Source organism: Rhopalosiphum padi, chromosome 1 (genome assembly GCF_020882245.1).
Source record: "Rhopalosiphum padi isolate XX-2018 chromosome 1, ASM2088224v1, whole genome shotgun sequence".
NCBI lineage: Eukaryota > Metazoa > Arthropoda > Insecta > Hemiptera > Aphididae > Rhopalosiphum > Rhopalosiphum padi.
In genome coordinates this window covers 6,246,611-6,263,225 of record NC_083597.1, presented here as the reverse complement: position 1 = coordinate 6,263,225, position 16,615 = coordinate 6,246,611, and the positions used below count along the sequence as shown (strand labels likewise).

Sequence of the window (16,615 nt, the reverse complement as noted above, 5' to 3'; positions counted from 1 at the left end):
CGTGTGTGGCGAAAAAGGGATGACGGCGTCCAACGCAGTCTGTTTATTGTATATAAATAAATGAGAACGAATGTTATAAGGATAATTCCTCACTGAAGAACTAACGATAAGATTAGAACGTTGTATTATATTTTATTAAGTACTACATATGTATTCGACATTTCTACATTTAATTAGACCTAGATCGCTTTTTTAATAAGGTAAACGGGACACGATATAATACCAGGTATTGTTAATTTTTTTCTTTCAGAGAAAACGTGAACATGTAATAAACTCATCTATGGACAACTTATATATATATATACGTGTACGTATTAATTTTTATGTTCTGATTAAATTGATTAGTTCGTTTTTGCGATAAAGGCAATGTCGTATTTAAAGAAAGGTCCCATAACCTTTTGATTGTGCGGGTGCTCTTTTACTATGTATAATACATATATATTATATATTATACGTAACGTAATTTTATTGTTATACATGTATTTATATAAATTTACGTGTACACGCAGACCCAAAGTATAGAATCGTTTATCTGTCATTATAATTTACCGACAATAATTATTATTTTTTTAATGATTTAGTTGACGATTTTTTCCCTATATACAACCTATCAGCAATGAAATACGTAAAATGTTATCAAAAAAAAAAAAGATAATAATAACTAATAATGCTATAAAACGATAAAATTGTATTTTATTAAATTTATTTTCATTACTTCAGTATTAAAGTATGAACTTAAGTAAATAAATCAATTAAAAATACAAAAAACACACAAATTACCCATGACAAATTAGCATAGGTATTTTAATTATAATTATTGTTATATCAAATTCGTTTGGATATTATTTCTCACGTTAAACCTACGTATATCGTATATAGATAGTATTATACACTATCATATTTATTTTGATATATACATATTTTTACGTTTCGGTACCTTAAACCTACTACGTTATAATAATATTATTATTATGGAAAACGGCATTAATATAATAGAATAAACAAAAATATTATTATTATATTATTGTTTTAACTGCAGTTTTTGGAAGTAAGTATTACCTCGAACACCTAAATCGAAAAAAAATAATTATAGAAAAAATTGTTACTATAAAAAACTACATATACATAATATACGTAAAGTATATAGTATAAAATACGGTATAAACGTTATAAAATACGCGTATAAACGTGTTTATATTAAAAATAGGATATCAATTGACACACACCGACACGTTTGATTTGTGCGATGTCCGTGACAAATGTATATTTTATTGCATGGTATGTAAAAAATGCCAAAGGGGAGCAAACATCAAACGTGAAAAACGATAATTGTTTTATGCATTTATTTGTTGTAAAAAGAATTATTTCTAAAATAAAGATTTTTTATGAATACAATATATTTATATATATATTATTATGTACATCATCTTTTTAATAAATATTTTATTTTGTAAATGTTTATTATATTAGTAATAATTGAATAGCAGGTTATCACTTAAACGAAGTAAAATTGTTTTTTATTTTACATTCATTCAATTTCGTGACTATAGATAACCGTTGAGTGTCTATTTAAAACAACTCTACAAATTGATACTATTAAATAGCATCTCCAAAAATTAAGGATTTCCCATTTTGATTTCTTATTTATTAGATAACAGTATACCCTATCTCGCTATAGAAAGGGAATCAACTTTTTTCACATGAAATAGGTATTATTTTATCATACTTGCGATAAAAATAAACATCGCGTATAAATATATACATAATAATATGTTCATGTAATTGTAATAGCAACTCATAATATATTTAGAAGTTTAATTTTCATAATCTTTACATTACGATTATGATTTATGATCTAATAATAATAATATTGCATGTACACACTTTATTTTTGAACACAATTAATCAAGACATGTAAGTACAGGAAGATTTGTAAATTATTGAATCGCTGTAAGTAATTTTAAGAAAATTTAATACGATATAATTTCGAATAAAAAATAACTGCAGTTGGTGTGTACAAGGCCGCGTGTATGTATTTTAAGATAGTGAGACTAATCCCAAGTGCTAACGATGGCACGACCGTATACAATAAGATGCATAATATACGTATTACGAATAAGAGGTAAAACAATCACTATAGATTTTTTTTTGTCTGAAAATAGATTAGACATTAACTATAGGCGAAGACACCGTAGAATTATAGGATTTCAAAAAATGTATATATAGCGCGAATAAGACTGAATCATACAACCACCGAATGGTTGCTATATTCGAAAGAAATATATAGGTAAGTACAATATAATAGAGCCATAACCATAAGGGTATAATAGGTATATATCGTATAATATATTATAAATAATATTAAAATTATATAGTAGATATTTTAATATACTGTTGTGCAGACTTACGATTGCAGCTCCACACGTTGGCCAGACACCACAGACGGTACGAGTAGCTGCTGTCGAAAAGTGATCCGTTGGCCCCGCCTGTGGCCGCTGCAGCTGCGGCCGCGGCGGCGGCGGCTCCAGCGGAATACATGATCGGGTGCAGCGTGCGCGCGCGAGAGTGACAGATAACGAGCAAGCCGATATAGTGTAATTACGAATAACGTCGCCGATGTGATGGAAAAAAAGCGAATTATTTTTGGCAGGACACCGAATCGACGTGTTGAACGGTATTTAACGCGCGGGCGGCTGCTGGTGATGTGATAGTGGCGGACAGACGACGCAAGTGCGACTGTTGCAGGAGTGGAGTCGTCGGCTTGGCGTGACGGTTGCGTCCGGACTACTGCTGGTCGCGGGCGTCAAGCGCAAAGCATGGCGGCATACTGGCGGGCAAAATTCGACGAGCCCGCGCCTACGCCCGCCGCCGCCACCGTCGGCGATCCGTGCCGCCGCACGCACGCGTCACCGGCGGCAGCGGCCGCCTGGCCCCGAGCCCCGCCGACCGACGCCGATCACTCTTGAAGCGCGGGGCGGCGGCGGTAGCGGTAAGTACGGTGCGCGGCGCTTTTGGGGCGGCCGCCTCCCATATAACATCCCGGCCGCCGCCTCCTGTCCGTCGGCGACGGATCTTCTTCTTCGCTGGCGACGGTGGCCGCCCGCAGACGCGGATAATTATAATTATTATTATCGTCATCATCGTCGTCGTCGTCGTCGTCGTCGTCGTTGTTATCATTATATTGTCGTCTGCGGCCGTGATCGACGCGATCGTCATATTATTCGCGGGCGCGCGAGTCTCATAACAAGTGGCCGCGCGACTTGCTATAATATACTGAGACGGCGGGCGTACGCGCGAAGGTCTCGCACGTAGTGACGCAGAGAAAATAATGCAATTTTGATTTTTACCTCGGGTACTTTACCTACAGGTACTTTTTAGGTTTGTATGACATGTGCCGAGCTCTGGCAAAACGGAGCCAACTCTTATTTAAATGACCCGACGAATAGTGCAGCTGTAATGGTGTATGATAGTGGGCCAATTAGTTCGTGACAAGATTGCCGACCTTTTAATAGCTATATAAATATATAAATTGTACACACATTATACAAATGTATAACATACATGTACTATACTACCGAATGAGCGACGTTGTTAATAATCACATACGTACACTTAGCTGTTAAAAAACGGTAAAAACGTAATGTTTATTTTGCGCCATGCATAGAAACAGGAGTTTTTGAAATGGTTTTTATTCTATATACACCGTACGCGTTAGAAATGTGAATATAAGAATATAATTCGGTAAACAAGCGAATTGACGTCATATTTACTATTTATGATGCCATCTTAAATTTAGGTACTCGTTAACGTTGCGTTTTAGATGATTTTTAACGCAAAATGCACGCAAATAAAAACAACGCTGTTTTATATTATACTTCTATACGTTTATATATTTTACACGAATAAAAAACGTTATGACTATATTATAGACATTTAAGTGCGTGAAAAAAGTTTAAATCGGTCAACAGTCGACACACGTTCGTTATTGCAGTGTATAGGTAAAATAAACAGTTATGAATCAGAATAATCTAAATTCTAAATATAAATAAATTTATAAGAGAATACCTAATGGATAATATAATGTTAATGAGAGATGACTCATACAAACTACAGTTCTGATTTTTGATTATTTAGGTATTCGTAGAAGAACCTCATTGTAAAAAACATTCCGACGTCGACATATAGGTTGTATATTTTTTTTTAATGGGTACATTTTGTCATCATCGTCGTAGTGATTAAATTTGATAAGATTATTACAATCAGCGGAATGATTGTCCTATTGTCATAGACCCGATTCCCGTTCGCGTCGAATACCTATTATATAGAATACAGTACATTTTATTAATCTTTTAAAACACTGAGTAATCTACGTTCAATTTCTCAATTTAATAATGTTTAATAACATTAAAATATATATACTCGTATTATACATACGTCATGATCGTCTCAATTGCGTCTTGTTTAGCAGACGGACTATATAGAGGTGTGTTTGAAAAATGAAAAATGCTTTTACATACATACGAGTATATTACATAAATATATCGCATGGATAATATTATATACACACACGTATATATAATGTATATATTTATATGTCTATACGGTTTTTGTCCCTCGGGCTAGCAACTGTACAATATAATGACGACGATCATAATAATAATAAATACGTGTATATATCGTCGGCTTAGGTCCGGGAAATATAATAATATGATCCGGTGCGGACATTATATACGTATTATATATTAATAATAATATGTATAAGTATAAATATTATAATACTTTTACTGACACGCGTGCTGCAGGAGAGGAGATGCGGTGACGACTTTTTTCCTCGTAATATAATGTCGGCTAATGCAATTATATTAAAAACCTTCAACCGATATATATATATATATATATTATTTAATACGTTTTTGTACGAAAAGAAGACTCGCGTGTTTGCGTTCGTGTATGTGAGCGTGTAACCGGGTGGTGTGTACGGGAAAAATCCCTTTTTACATATTATTATTTTGCGAGATCGTTGTCGTGGACCACGGTATCTGTCGCGGTGATCTCTAGGACGATTTCACTCCGCGTACATGTATACGACACCGCCACAGTAATATACACGAAAGAGCGCGATCGGAGATAAAAACCGGATGTAAAAACTGTATGGCGTATATGTATATATATATATATATATATATATACGCACACAAATGCACGTACAATATACCGCACAATGGGCGCGCACGACAATCATTCGGAAAATTGGACCTCTTTTATATGTGCAGTGTATGTACGTCGTACACACATATATCTGTATATATGCGCTAGGAGCACGGCGGCGATAGATATCTTTTTTGGTTTCCTTTTTCTTTATTCAAAGTCTATATATAAATATATATATATGTATTTGAAGAATGTAAAAAAATAAAACCACCCCGTAGAATCTATTAAATTAATTATATTATTATCGTCCGGGATACTGTATAATATGTATATTGTATATATAATATACATCATATACCGGACGACGATGCGACGACTTAGAATTTGAACAAAATTAAACCCATCTGCTGCAACATAATATTATATTATAGTTGAAATTATTTTAAAATACAATATTGGTTTATATATATGGATATGCAGGTATACTACAGAAAGTCAATAAGTCTAATAAATTAATGGTGGCTAAACCATCACCTATCAGTAATATATATTTGATTCATAGTTAATTAATTGTTTTAATTGGAATTGGAAACTTAAAAATATTTTAATTAATGGTGTTACGTAGTTGCATAAAGTACATAAATTAATTTAGAAAGATAGCGTGAATGCGTGATGATGTGGTGATAGTGAATATAAGTGACCCACATAAATGTAATAAACGATTATTTAAATTAGTGCCTAAATTATTAATATGCGGATAATTAAAACATTTTTTGTTATTACATTGAATTTTTTGTCAATATCCTTTTTTGTATACTTTTTACGAAAATGAATAATGTAAAATAAATAAGAGATATTGTCTTCTCCGACGTATGAAATAACAAGATATATTAAATCGTACTTTTCATATTATAGTATAGATAGTTAGATTGATGAAATTGTAATCGATTTCGGTATACCTATATAGGTAGTAAATTTACCGGTTGTGTTTGCAATGTATGTTTTCGATATAATTATAATATCATCGATTTCTATAATGTGTACAATAACGACGACCGCAGTGAAAAAAATCGTATCCCTTTGGCCATTTACTTCTCGTTAACGTACCCTAGCTACATAATATATATATATATATAATGTGCGCGCACCTATATGATATATTATATTTGTTATAATGTCCGTGGCGGCAGTGAACTTAAAAAAATACGACCGCGGCCAATAACCCTTCCTCTTTTCGGAGGGTCTCCTCGTCGTCCGCTCGTATACACATATAATAATAATAATAATAATATATTATAATACGCGCGTATACACGTATATATACACACACGGTTGTCCCCCTCCTACCGTTTTGCATGCGTGCGTGAGTGCGCGTGTGTGTCTATATAAACGATTAATCGTTTTGTCAACCGTAAAACAAAATTATGCCGGTGTCGGGGGAGGGGTCGGCGGCGGGCCGGGCGGAAAGTACGGACGGGGCGATGATTCATGCGCGCGCGTATAATAATACCGTTGCCGTCGCCGCTGCACCCTTCTTTCGGCGGGACACGGCGACGTGCAGGAAACGTCGCCGTCGTCTCGTCATCGTCACTGACCCGGCCGTCACGAGGCGTAGTTTTTCTCCGGCCGCCGCGAGGTGAAAAGAATGAGCGAAGTGACTCGATGACGGCGGATCGAGCTCCGGCCGAACCGCCAATGACGCTCTCGAAAAGAGAGAGAGTGAGAGAGAGCGTATACGGCATTGAATGGCAGCGGCGGCGGTTAAAAGGGGTTGGTGGGGGGGGTGGCGATTAATTGTCGAAAAAGGTGTGCGTTATTAATCACAACGACGACGACGACGACGACGGTGACGGAGTTGGTGGCGCGCGGTGACAGTGGTGACGGGAGAGCCGACAAACGAGCGCGCGTGAAAAAGGATAATACAATAATTCCTTGTCGTCATACGGCAACGGTACAACTGTCGTATATATTATATAATAAAAGAAAACTGTGCGGCGAAAAACTGACTATACGAAACACGACGGCGATGATCTCGTCGGCTGATATTAATTCGACGCGAAGCGCGGTGCGGGCGAACAACAAAAACCGTCTCTCTCACCTCTCGTGTCGACATCATAATAATATTATATATACGTAATAAATATTATTACTCGTCACCATTCATCATCGTCGGTCGCGACCGCAACAACCACAATAATAATGACGATGATAATAATAATATTTCGAACAGACGCGCCGACGCCGCGATGTGTCGTGTAATAATATAGTGTATACACAATTTTATTATTATTATTATTATAAATTATAATATTCAAAACGACTCGAAGGAAAAGCGGCAGCGGTATAGTATGGCGGCGTGCAGGCCGAGAGAGGTGGTGCAGAATAGGTTTATATTCGCGTGAAAGGAAAACACCGCGAAATAAATGCAGATTAAAACGTATAATATATATAAAACACACGGTGTTATTATGAGGTGGAATCTGATGAGTGGTGAGGTGGAGGTATCGCCACCGGAAGTGGTTTTCGTTAATAAAAGATGGATATTTATGCGCCGAAACGCCGCTATATATATATATATATACGCGTGCCGTTTCGCGTCAGCCCGTTGCGAAGAAGGTTAGGTATATATACCATATAGTAATAATATTGTACCACACAGATAGATGGTAAGCGCGGAAACAATAATGTAAATAAAGGTCGAACCGAGTGGCGTGTATATGTATATATTAAATTATATATATATATATATATATATATATATATATAATATGTACCATCATGCCGCGTGCTTTTTGTTATGTATATATTATATGGGCAAAATAAACACGCGGCGGCAAAAACTTTGTTGTTTTATTACTGCCGGATTTATTACGATATATAATATATATATACTACATGCGAGATATCCAATTGCGCTGATATTATAATAATAATTATTATTATGTCTGCGCGAGACCTGCTCCGCGCGAGCGTATCTATCCCTCGGGGATTTTAAGCCCCCGCGGATGTAGGTATACGTGTCCGCGCTTTCCACCGGACTTTCTCTTAGTATTCCAAGCACGCTGCAGCTTGCAGGTCGAGTCACTGTGTATAAATGTATTATTATATGATATAGTCCAGTAACGACTCAGCTGTTTCTGCGATGCTTGTACCTACTCCTATTCCAGAAAAAGATTTTTTAGGCGACAAAGTCGACGACTATATTATTATATTGTTGTAAACACTGCATCAGCAAAGGCTCGCAAATTTTTTTTTAATGGGAGAGTGGGTATACCGTGTTATTGTTACAATTAATTGGCCAGAATATCGTGTATAATATGTTACACCAACTCGCAACAGTTATGAAACCGCGTACGTTTTTCTGTAGTCCGGACTACAGACGGCTGTGGTTGAAAATGTAAAACGGCTCGCGGCGGTATATTCGTTCGAATTTAAAACAAACGATAACGAACTGCTTAAAAAAATGGCAAAAATACATAATATAAATTATACATGCATATCTCGACCGCGGTTGAAATCAAATATAAATCGCACGGACAGAAACGAAAATTTCCAACGCACTAATAACACGCACTTAAATATATATACGTTTTTTTTATACAATTTTTGATTGAAATTATATATTTCTCGTCACATTTTGATTCGTGAAATCCTTTGATCATATATTTTTCTAGTGCAGCCATATAATCCTCAGCAAAATGTTATGTGCGGAAAAATATTTTTAAAAGAAATAAGAGAGCTGCAAGACATACAATACGCAAAAAATAGGGAAAAAATGATAAAGAAACGAGCGCTTCATTTGGTCGTATTTTTTTTTTTTTTTTTTGAATAGGTAAAACAAAGGCGTCAAAGCTATGGTTGAGATTTGGCGGACATTGCACAAAAGACACCTTGATTGCACAACCCTCAGGCGATCGCTTCTCGGTATAAATATACATTTTTTTTAATCCCGCACTTCGCCTTTTGCCGCGTATACACGTTGCCGTCGTCGTCGTATCCACGTTTATTAATTTCGCGAACATATTATAATAAAAGAAAAATGTACGCAAGAAAACAAGAATATCGGAGAAGAGAAAAGAAGAGAACTAAACCACCTCGATCGATAAAATTAATAATTATTATAATAATATATACGCTTTTTCGTTCGGGTTCGCGCGGCGGCAGATGAACTGTTTTAATTTTTCGACTGGCGTGGTATGCAAATGTTATATCAACGTGCCGTTGAGGAAATCCTTTGAATAAACCAAAGACCCCTTTTTACTTCTTACAATTCGTTTACCTTTATATATGTATATATATAGATTTACAAATATACAAAACGAACAAGATGGACGGTGTGTGCGATCGTTAAATTATTATATTGTGTAATAATAATAATATAATATGTATACATGTATATATAAGGAGACGTGCCACCCTGGCAAGGAGATAAGGTGTATTGGCCCATAGTCATTTCCGCGGCAAAAGACCATATTATATATGATATATATATATATATCATACAAGGCGGGCATCTCTTCTTAGGTTTTTTATTATTATTATTTTGCCCCGCACACAACGTGCACTATGTTGTTTTTTCGATGGCTCTCCTCTGCTACAGCTCCCGCGTCTCATCCCTACAACGCGCGCGCACCTCCCCCGCCGTTACGACGTGTGTTGTATATCTGACCTAAAACAACGGTTTTTTTTCCTGTTCCTGCTTTCTTCGCCCGCGCCCGCTACCGCCGCCGCCAGGGGACGTTTGCCGATATACGCACAGATTCACGTCCCACGAGACTTTATAGCCCGTGGCCGTCACGTCTAACACGGTTATTTTTATCGTCCGATTTCACCAGCGGACCATTTTTCTTCATTTTATCTCAACGGACGTTCAATTTTGAACTTTGCTATTTTTTTTTGTTTTCATCCGTTCCATTTTTATTTATGTGAACGGTCGCTGCTGTACACACGCACGCACTCACACGAAGACGCCACTGCAGTGTGCTATCGGCTTTGCCGCCGCTATAACGGTTATACGACAATATATACGCGGCAGCGACGCTTTATAGCGTACCGCACCGTAAACCGTTTTCCCGGAGGCGTTAAAATCGTCGACATTCACCTCCCTCCTCTTCCATCACTAACTATACCACATGAATTGCACCACTGTCTTTTCCTGCGCCGAAGACACCCGGCAATTGCGTAACTACATTATTATGATATAGTATTAATTTTCACAGAATTTAGTTTTTGAATTTGACTACATGACATGCACAGTAAGGAAATGAGGTATTCGAGAAGAATAATTATATTATAACATATAAAGAATATAAGCCAAACCAAAAGAACAAGTAACTTAGGACAGTATATATAGCGACTCTATATTAGTATTTATAATAGACATAATATAATACATAAAATATATAAAAAAAATGTATTATTTTTTTATACTTACAATAGAAGAGAAAAAATCAAGAAAAATACTAATAATTGCACAAAGTATATACATAGATATTTAATATTTATGTATTATATATTATTGTTTATTAGTTGACGAGGATGAAAGAATAGAAATCAGTATGAGCACATAGAGGGGAACGTCAATTATATGTTATATAAGTATAAAAGGTATATAGCTCCTACACTGCACATACGTGTGCAACCGTCAATCGTCATATATGTATATAATAGATACACTATACCCGAGAGCCGTATTGCGGGACACTAACAATGCCAGGGCAAAATAAATATACACACCACGTGATAGCAGCGGTGGCGAAGAGAGTTTTTAAAAGTGTCGTCTTTTCTGGGGTAAACAGCAGGTCCGAAAGGAAAACTAAAGTGTTTTTACTTTTATACGTTACCCGCCACCACCGCATCGCGCCCACCGAAAAAGCCTCTGCCGGACTCAGCGGCGACGGCAATGGCAGCAGCTTCTATCCTGAAGCATACTGCGCTACTATTGTTCCCCTCCGGAAAACACGGAATGTCAATATACCTTTTATTCTGTGTACACACCCCCGCAGTCGCCGGCAAAGCCACCGGGCCTAGAGACTTTATCAAAACAATATTTTCTTAATAAACAATATTTTTTTCTCTACTCTCATTGTATATATTATTATATACCCTTATTCTTTGTCTGTACCAAAAACGACGATGAAGACCACCAATACCAAAAATTTTTTTTTTTTTTTTTTTTTTTTTTTTTTTTTTTTTTTTTTTTTTTTTTATTTAAAATATAATTACAATCTATACAACAGTTTGGTACAATAAGTAATTGAGATGAAGTATTTACATATCGAGAATAACAGATGGGGGAGGGCACTCAGTAGTGCCACCCGACAATACCAAAAATAAAAACAAAAATCCAACTATCAGTGATGTTAAAAATTGCATTGGCATTTTTGTATTTATGTATGCAAAGCAACCGCTGTCATATTGCTGTAAACGAAGAATTTTTCTGGATTTTTATTTTTATATTTATTTTGAAAAATTATACAGAATGATTCACCAACCATGCTCACTCTTAATTTTTCTTTTAATTATATGAATATATTCAAGTTTGGATCCACGGAATTTTCATATTGAAGACCATATTTTAAAATACTTATATTATATTTATATTATACATATTATATTTATTATATTTATAATATTTTTCTTCAAAGCCCAATATCTAAGAACTTGTGTGGCTGTGTTATCTTTATATATACACAAAGTTAAATAACTTAAAATTACTAGTTTGAATTTTGATTTGATACGTCAACTATTTTTCACTAATTAATTTACAGTAGAAGTGGGGGGGGGTTCATTTTAAAAACATAAATTTCTATCTATACGTGGCATTCCTTATAAGTTAGTATAATATCTTAACAATTTTAAAATATAGTGTTATTACGTAAATTTAAAAATAGAAAAAAAATGAGGTGAGCATACCAGATTAATCCACTCTGTATAAAATAAGGAAAAATTAGTTATTTTTTATCATGTGAAAATGTAATGTTACATGATTATTGATTATTGATTAATGATTACTGTTTAAAAAATCGCATAATAAACCAGTAGTGACTATTATCATTAATCCATCACCACTGCAGGCTATCGTGTTACATATACGAGTATTTATGTACCCAAATGGTTTTTTTTGTCAAAAAATGTAATCTTTAAAATTGTAATTATTATTGACTCATTGCGGTGTTTAATGTTATTTTTTTTCATTATCATATTAACTTATTAATTTTATTTAATTGGATTTTCTTAAAAGAGATTACGACCAATGACTCAACGGCCAAAGCTGCAAACCTACTATTTAACCTACAATAGGTAGTATGATCCACATTCTTTGTTTAAAAAAAACCTTCTGTTAAAAAATGCTGTACATTTATGCTCGTTATCGTATATAGATTACAAATTAATTAATCATAATACAAATCTAATGAAAAATAAGCAAATAACCATATAATATTGTTATGCATAACAATAGGAATTCAAAAGACGACACGTAAAAGAATGATAATGAGTGTATAAATTAATGGATATTTGAACAGCTACAAAGATTATAGACAACTAATTAATGATCGATTGTCATAATAATTATAGTTTATAATACAATATTAATTAACGATTAATAAAGTATAACAACTGTAGGAGAAAAATTTACTTTTAAACGACACATTTATTTTATTTCAACTATATGAATTATTAAACCGCAGTTAAAAGCTGTAATATCTAATATTTTTTAAATAAATACTCAAAAAGCTCTAAAATGTTTTCTACGAATTTTATAGACCTATATATAATTTAGTAAAAAAATAGCACAACATGATATATTATATTTAAATATATTTATAATTAATATAGTATATTATGTAAATTTTAATTATTATTATATAGTTCTGTATAATATACTGTATATATTTTACATTTGTAACTTTTTACGAAAAAACAACAAGCACTGTTTTTAGCAGCATTGACTACAGAAACACCCTTTTCACAACATTGTACCTATACATACTTTGATGTGACGCTTTCACGAGGGCTCTCAAAATAAATCATGCATATAATAATATATTTAACACCGAGATAACGACTGCAGCGGCGGAATGTATATCACCCGTATAGCCGCCGCCCTCTTGTTTGTCATCAGGTGAACAGTTGGCGTTTCCTACAGCGATGTACTGCTCCGCACCTATAGGGCCACGCCAAAAGGTATATACCCAGCGGTGGTGTTGTTTTTAATGTCCCCCTAAAAGAAAAAGAAAGTAGCGGAGGTGGTTGTATTATACGCGCGTACAGTGGGGTGCAGACAGCTGTGTCAACATCAGAATTTTCCGGAAACAGCAAATTAAGACAAAAATAAATTTTCCTCGTTTCAACGTCACCATAATATATAATGTTGCAAACTAGAAGCAAAATATAGAATTTTACAGTTTTTAATTCTTGCCCAACGAGCCCAATGTAAGTACACAAATTAATCGCGATGTATACTCATATTATACAAATGTGCAGTAATTACACCATCGGACAATCCGGCAGTGTGTGTGGTAACTGGAGAACAAGTGAGGGTGGTAGATGAGGTTAAAAATGCGCTGCAATGGATTTACGGCAAATGTTGGCGCAATATTTTTATATAATATAATATGTGTGTATATATATAATGTGAATGAGAGACAAGCGAACTGTCCTGTGACAAACACATTGCCACTGTATTGCAGTGGTGGCAGCAAAATGGGTGTATTTTTTGGTGTGCGGCCTCCGTGAGGGCAGACACCGGTATGTGTGGTGTAGTAATCATAACTCAGACCGCTACTGCGGGACAGCGAGCCGGTCTGCTTTTTGCCCGATGCCGTTATGTGATATGAAATATATCAGTAACAGATTTTTACACCCACTGGGACTCCATAAATTATGTGATGTGTACACGTACAAAAAGCGGGCGGTCGCGTTGTTTTTTTCAGCGGCGGCGGCGTGTGTGAAAAAAAACGAAAAAAGATTACCGGTGATGTTGGTATAGGAAAAAAAATCCTTTTTTAATTTATATATAATTTTTTACACAACAGCAGCCGTGTGCTGCGTGAATACAAAATACAAATAATGATAATAAAAAAAAGTGTTTTGCCGGCGGTTTTTTTTCACATTTTTAACACCGGCAATAGTAGTCCCGGAGGACTGTTTGCAAAACAATTTAATAACATTTGTATTTTCGCCCTCCGCTCGCTCGCCGCAACGAAACAATAGGAAGACGCGCGACGAGTGGCGTCGTCGTTTCCCATCGTTTGTAACTATACATATTACATATAGGTAGGTATACACATGAAACGTGGTACACAGAACTCACAAAATATGCTTTTTTATATTCAGTTTTTAACAGAATAAATTTCTACTTAATATAATATATTATGTACATATTATACCCAAGTTATTTGGTGTTCGTTTATTTTTTTAATTTACGGAGTTTTTTATTGGTCATTCTTTTAACATTTCAATCACTGCAATATGTATACATATATTATGTTTACCCTTCTCGGTAAAGAATTTTTCCTTATCGCACAACTCAATTATAATCTTAATAATAATAGTAATAATAATTATTATTATATTACCCATCAATATTAGGTATACTGAACACACGAGCGTGGCAGTCGGTTGTCTCGGAAACAATTTTCCGGGAGCGGACTGATGCCATCACCAAGGATATTTGATTAATTTTACCCTATTATTATTATTTTTTTTTTTTAAACTTTCGAGTAATACCTTGGAGCCAATGAAAATCACGTCTCATAGCTACTGAGGAATGTTGTACAATATTAATATTGTGTCCACCCCTATCCGCGCACCATCATATTCTCTTGTTGAAGGATTTTCTTTCAAATTAAAAAAAAAGAAAAGTATATACACTATCAGAAAATCTCGGGGCGCTCTGACATGCCAAAGATACTTACGTGCGTATTTATTATCAAACTTATTGCAAAAACTACAGTACATAATATTATTATATTTTATATACATTATAAAATGACGGTATACAGATGCATTGTATATTATATAAAAAGAATAGTTTCTTACAGTGGAATAAAACTGTATCAGAATGGTATGTTTTTTTTAATTAAAATGTCCCGATTTTTATTTACCGAAATTAATTATTAATTTATTTTTCGTTCATTTTTTGTCCCATTGTTATTTATGATTATTTATCAACGGATATTTTTTTCGAAATAATATACGATGTCGCCGCATATTTGGCTCTTCTGCTGCGACCGCCATCACCGCCGGCGCCACCACCGCCTCCAAATTCTCACGCGCGCGTTTGTGGATCTCAATTAGCGCGGAAAATTCAAATTTTTTTTCTCGGTTCGTATAATAATTAACAGCCCCTCACGACCATTATGTTATTATTATAATGCCTATACGGGCAGCGCGATGATGGTACAACGGTCGTATAGTTATCGTTGTCGTCGTCGTATATATAATACTGTCGCCACGCCAATTATACACGGATCGGTGTGCATTCTGCGGGATTTTATTTCCGATCGTTAATACAATGTGTACGACGACGGCGATGACGGTAAGCATATACACACGACTAAAAATATAATGATAATCATAATAATATACACTGTAGTAACAATAATAACAATAATAATAATAATAATAATCGGTGCGGGGGATGGCGAAAAGTTCCTTCGGGGAATATTATTCACTGTACATTATACGCGGCGCATTTTCTCAAGCAGTTTTTAACTACACTCCGCGCTAGCTATGTATATACTTATTATTAAAATGTATACATAACCATTACGCGTCATTTAATCGAATGGGCTAAATCCCGCGCGCGCCCCTTCGTCGACCGACAACGTAATTAATACGCGCGCGACATCAGCAGCCGCCGCCGTCGCGGGCCCACTTTTATTATTCGAATCCCCGAGTGCTATATGGGGGTCGATTTTTACCGATTTTCACTGCGTATAGTAAATATATACATATAATGTATAAATATATTTTAGTAGTAGTAATATAGTGTACAGCAGTCGTTAAAAGTTATCGCACTTATTTTCTCGTTGAAATTTTAGAATCGATAGAGTTTCAATGTGCAATAATATATATATTTATGTAGATTATATACCATATAATTTTTTGAACCTTCAAACATTTATTTAAAAATTTCTTGTTTTTCGTTCGATTGAACTATACATTGCATCGTCGAATGTCGATTACGAAAATTGTCGGTAATAGTCAGAAACATGACCTATAAGTATATATTTTTAGCCTACAACAATATTTCGAAGTTTAAACCTTATAGGTATATAAAATACTAAACAGTAATCTAATAATTTAATGCTATACAATTTTATAAGTTGTCAAAAAATACAAATATTTCACACTTTTTTAACGATAAAAACTTCTCTTTTGTAGTAAAACAGTTACGTTATTCTTAATTTTTAATACAGCAGAGGAAAAGTGACATTTTTTGAATAAATACTAATTT

General features: G+C 34.7%; 1 protein-coding gene across 3 annotated transcripts in view; it reads right to left on the bottom strand.

Moving 5' to 3' along the window:
- LOC132919982 (zinc finger protein 1) overlaps positions 1–16,615 on the bottom strand; it is a 167,491-nt gene that overhangs the window by 20,069 nt on the left and 130,807 nt on the right. Inside the window, exon 1 of one of the 3 annotated variants that reach the window (XM_060981976.1) lies at positions 2,409–2,837. The exons of the other annotated variants lie outside the window; for them this stretch is intronic. Within the exon in view, the coding sequence (XP_060837959.1) occupies positions 2,409–2,538 (130 nt within the window). The 5' untranslated portion in view covers positions 2,539–2,837. Of the gene's footprint in view, positions 1–2,408; positions 2,838–16,615 lie in introns of those variants that run through there. 3 annotated transcript variants of the gene reach the window in all.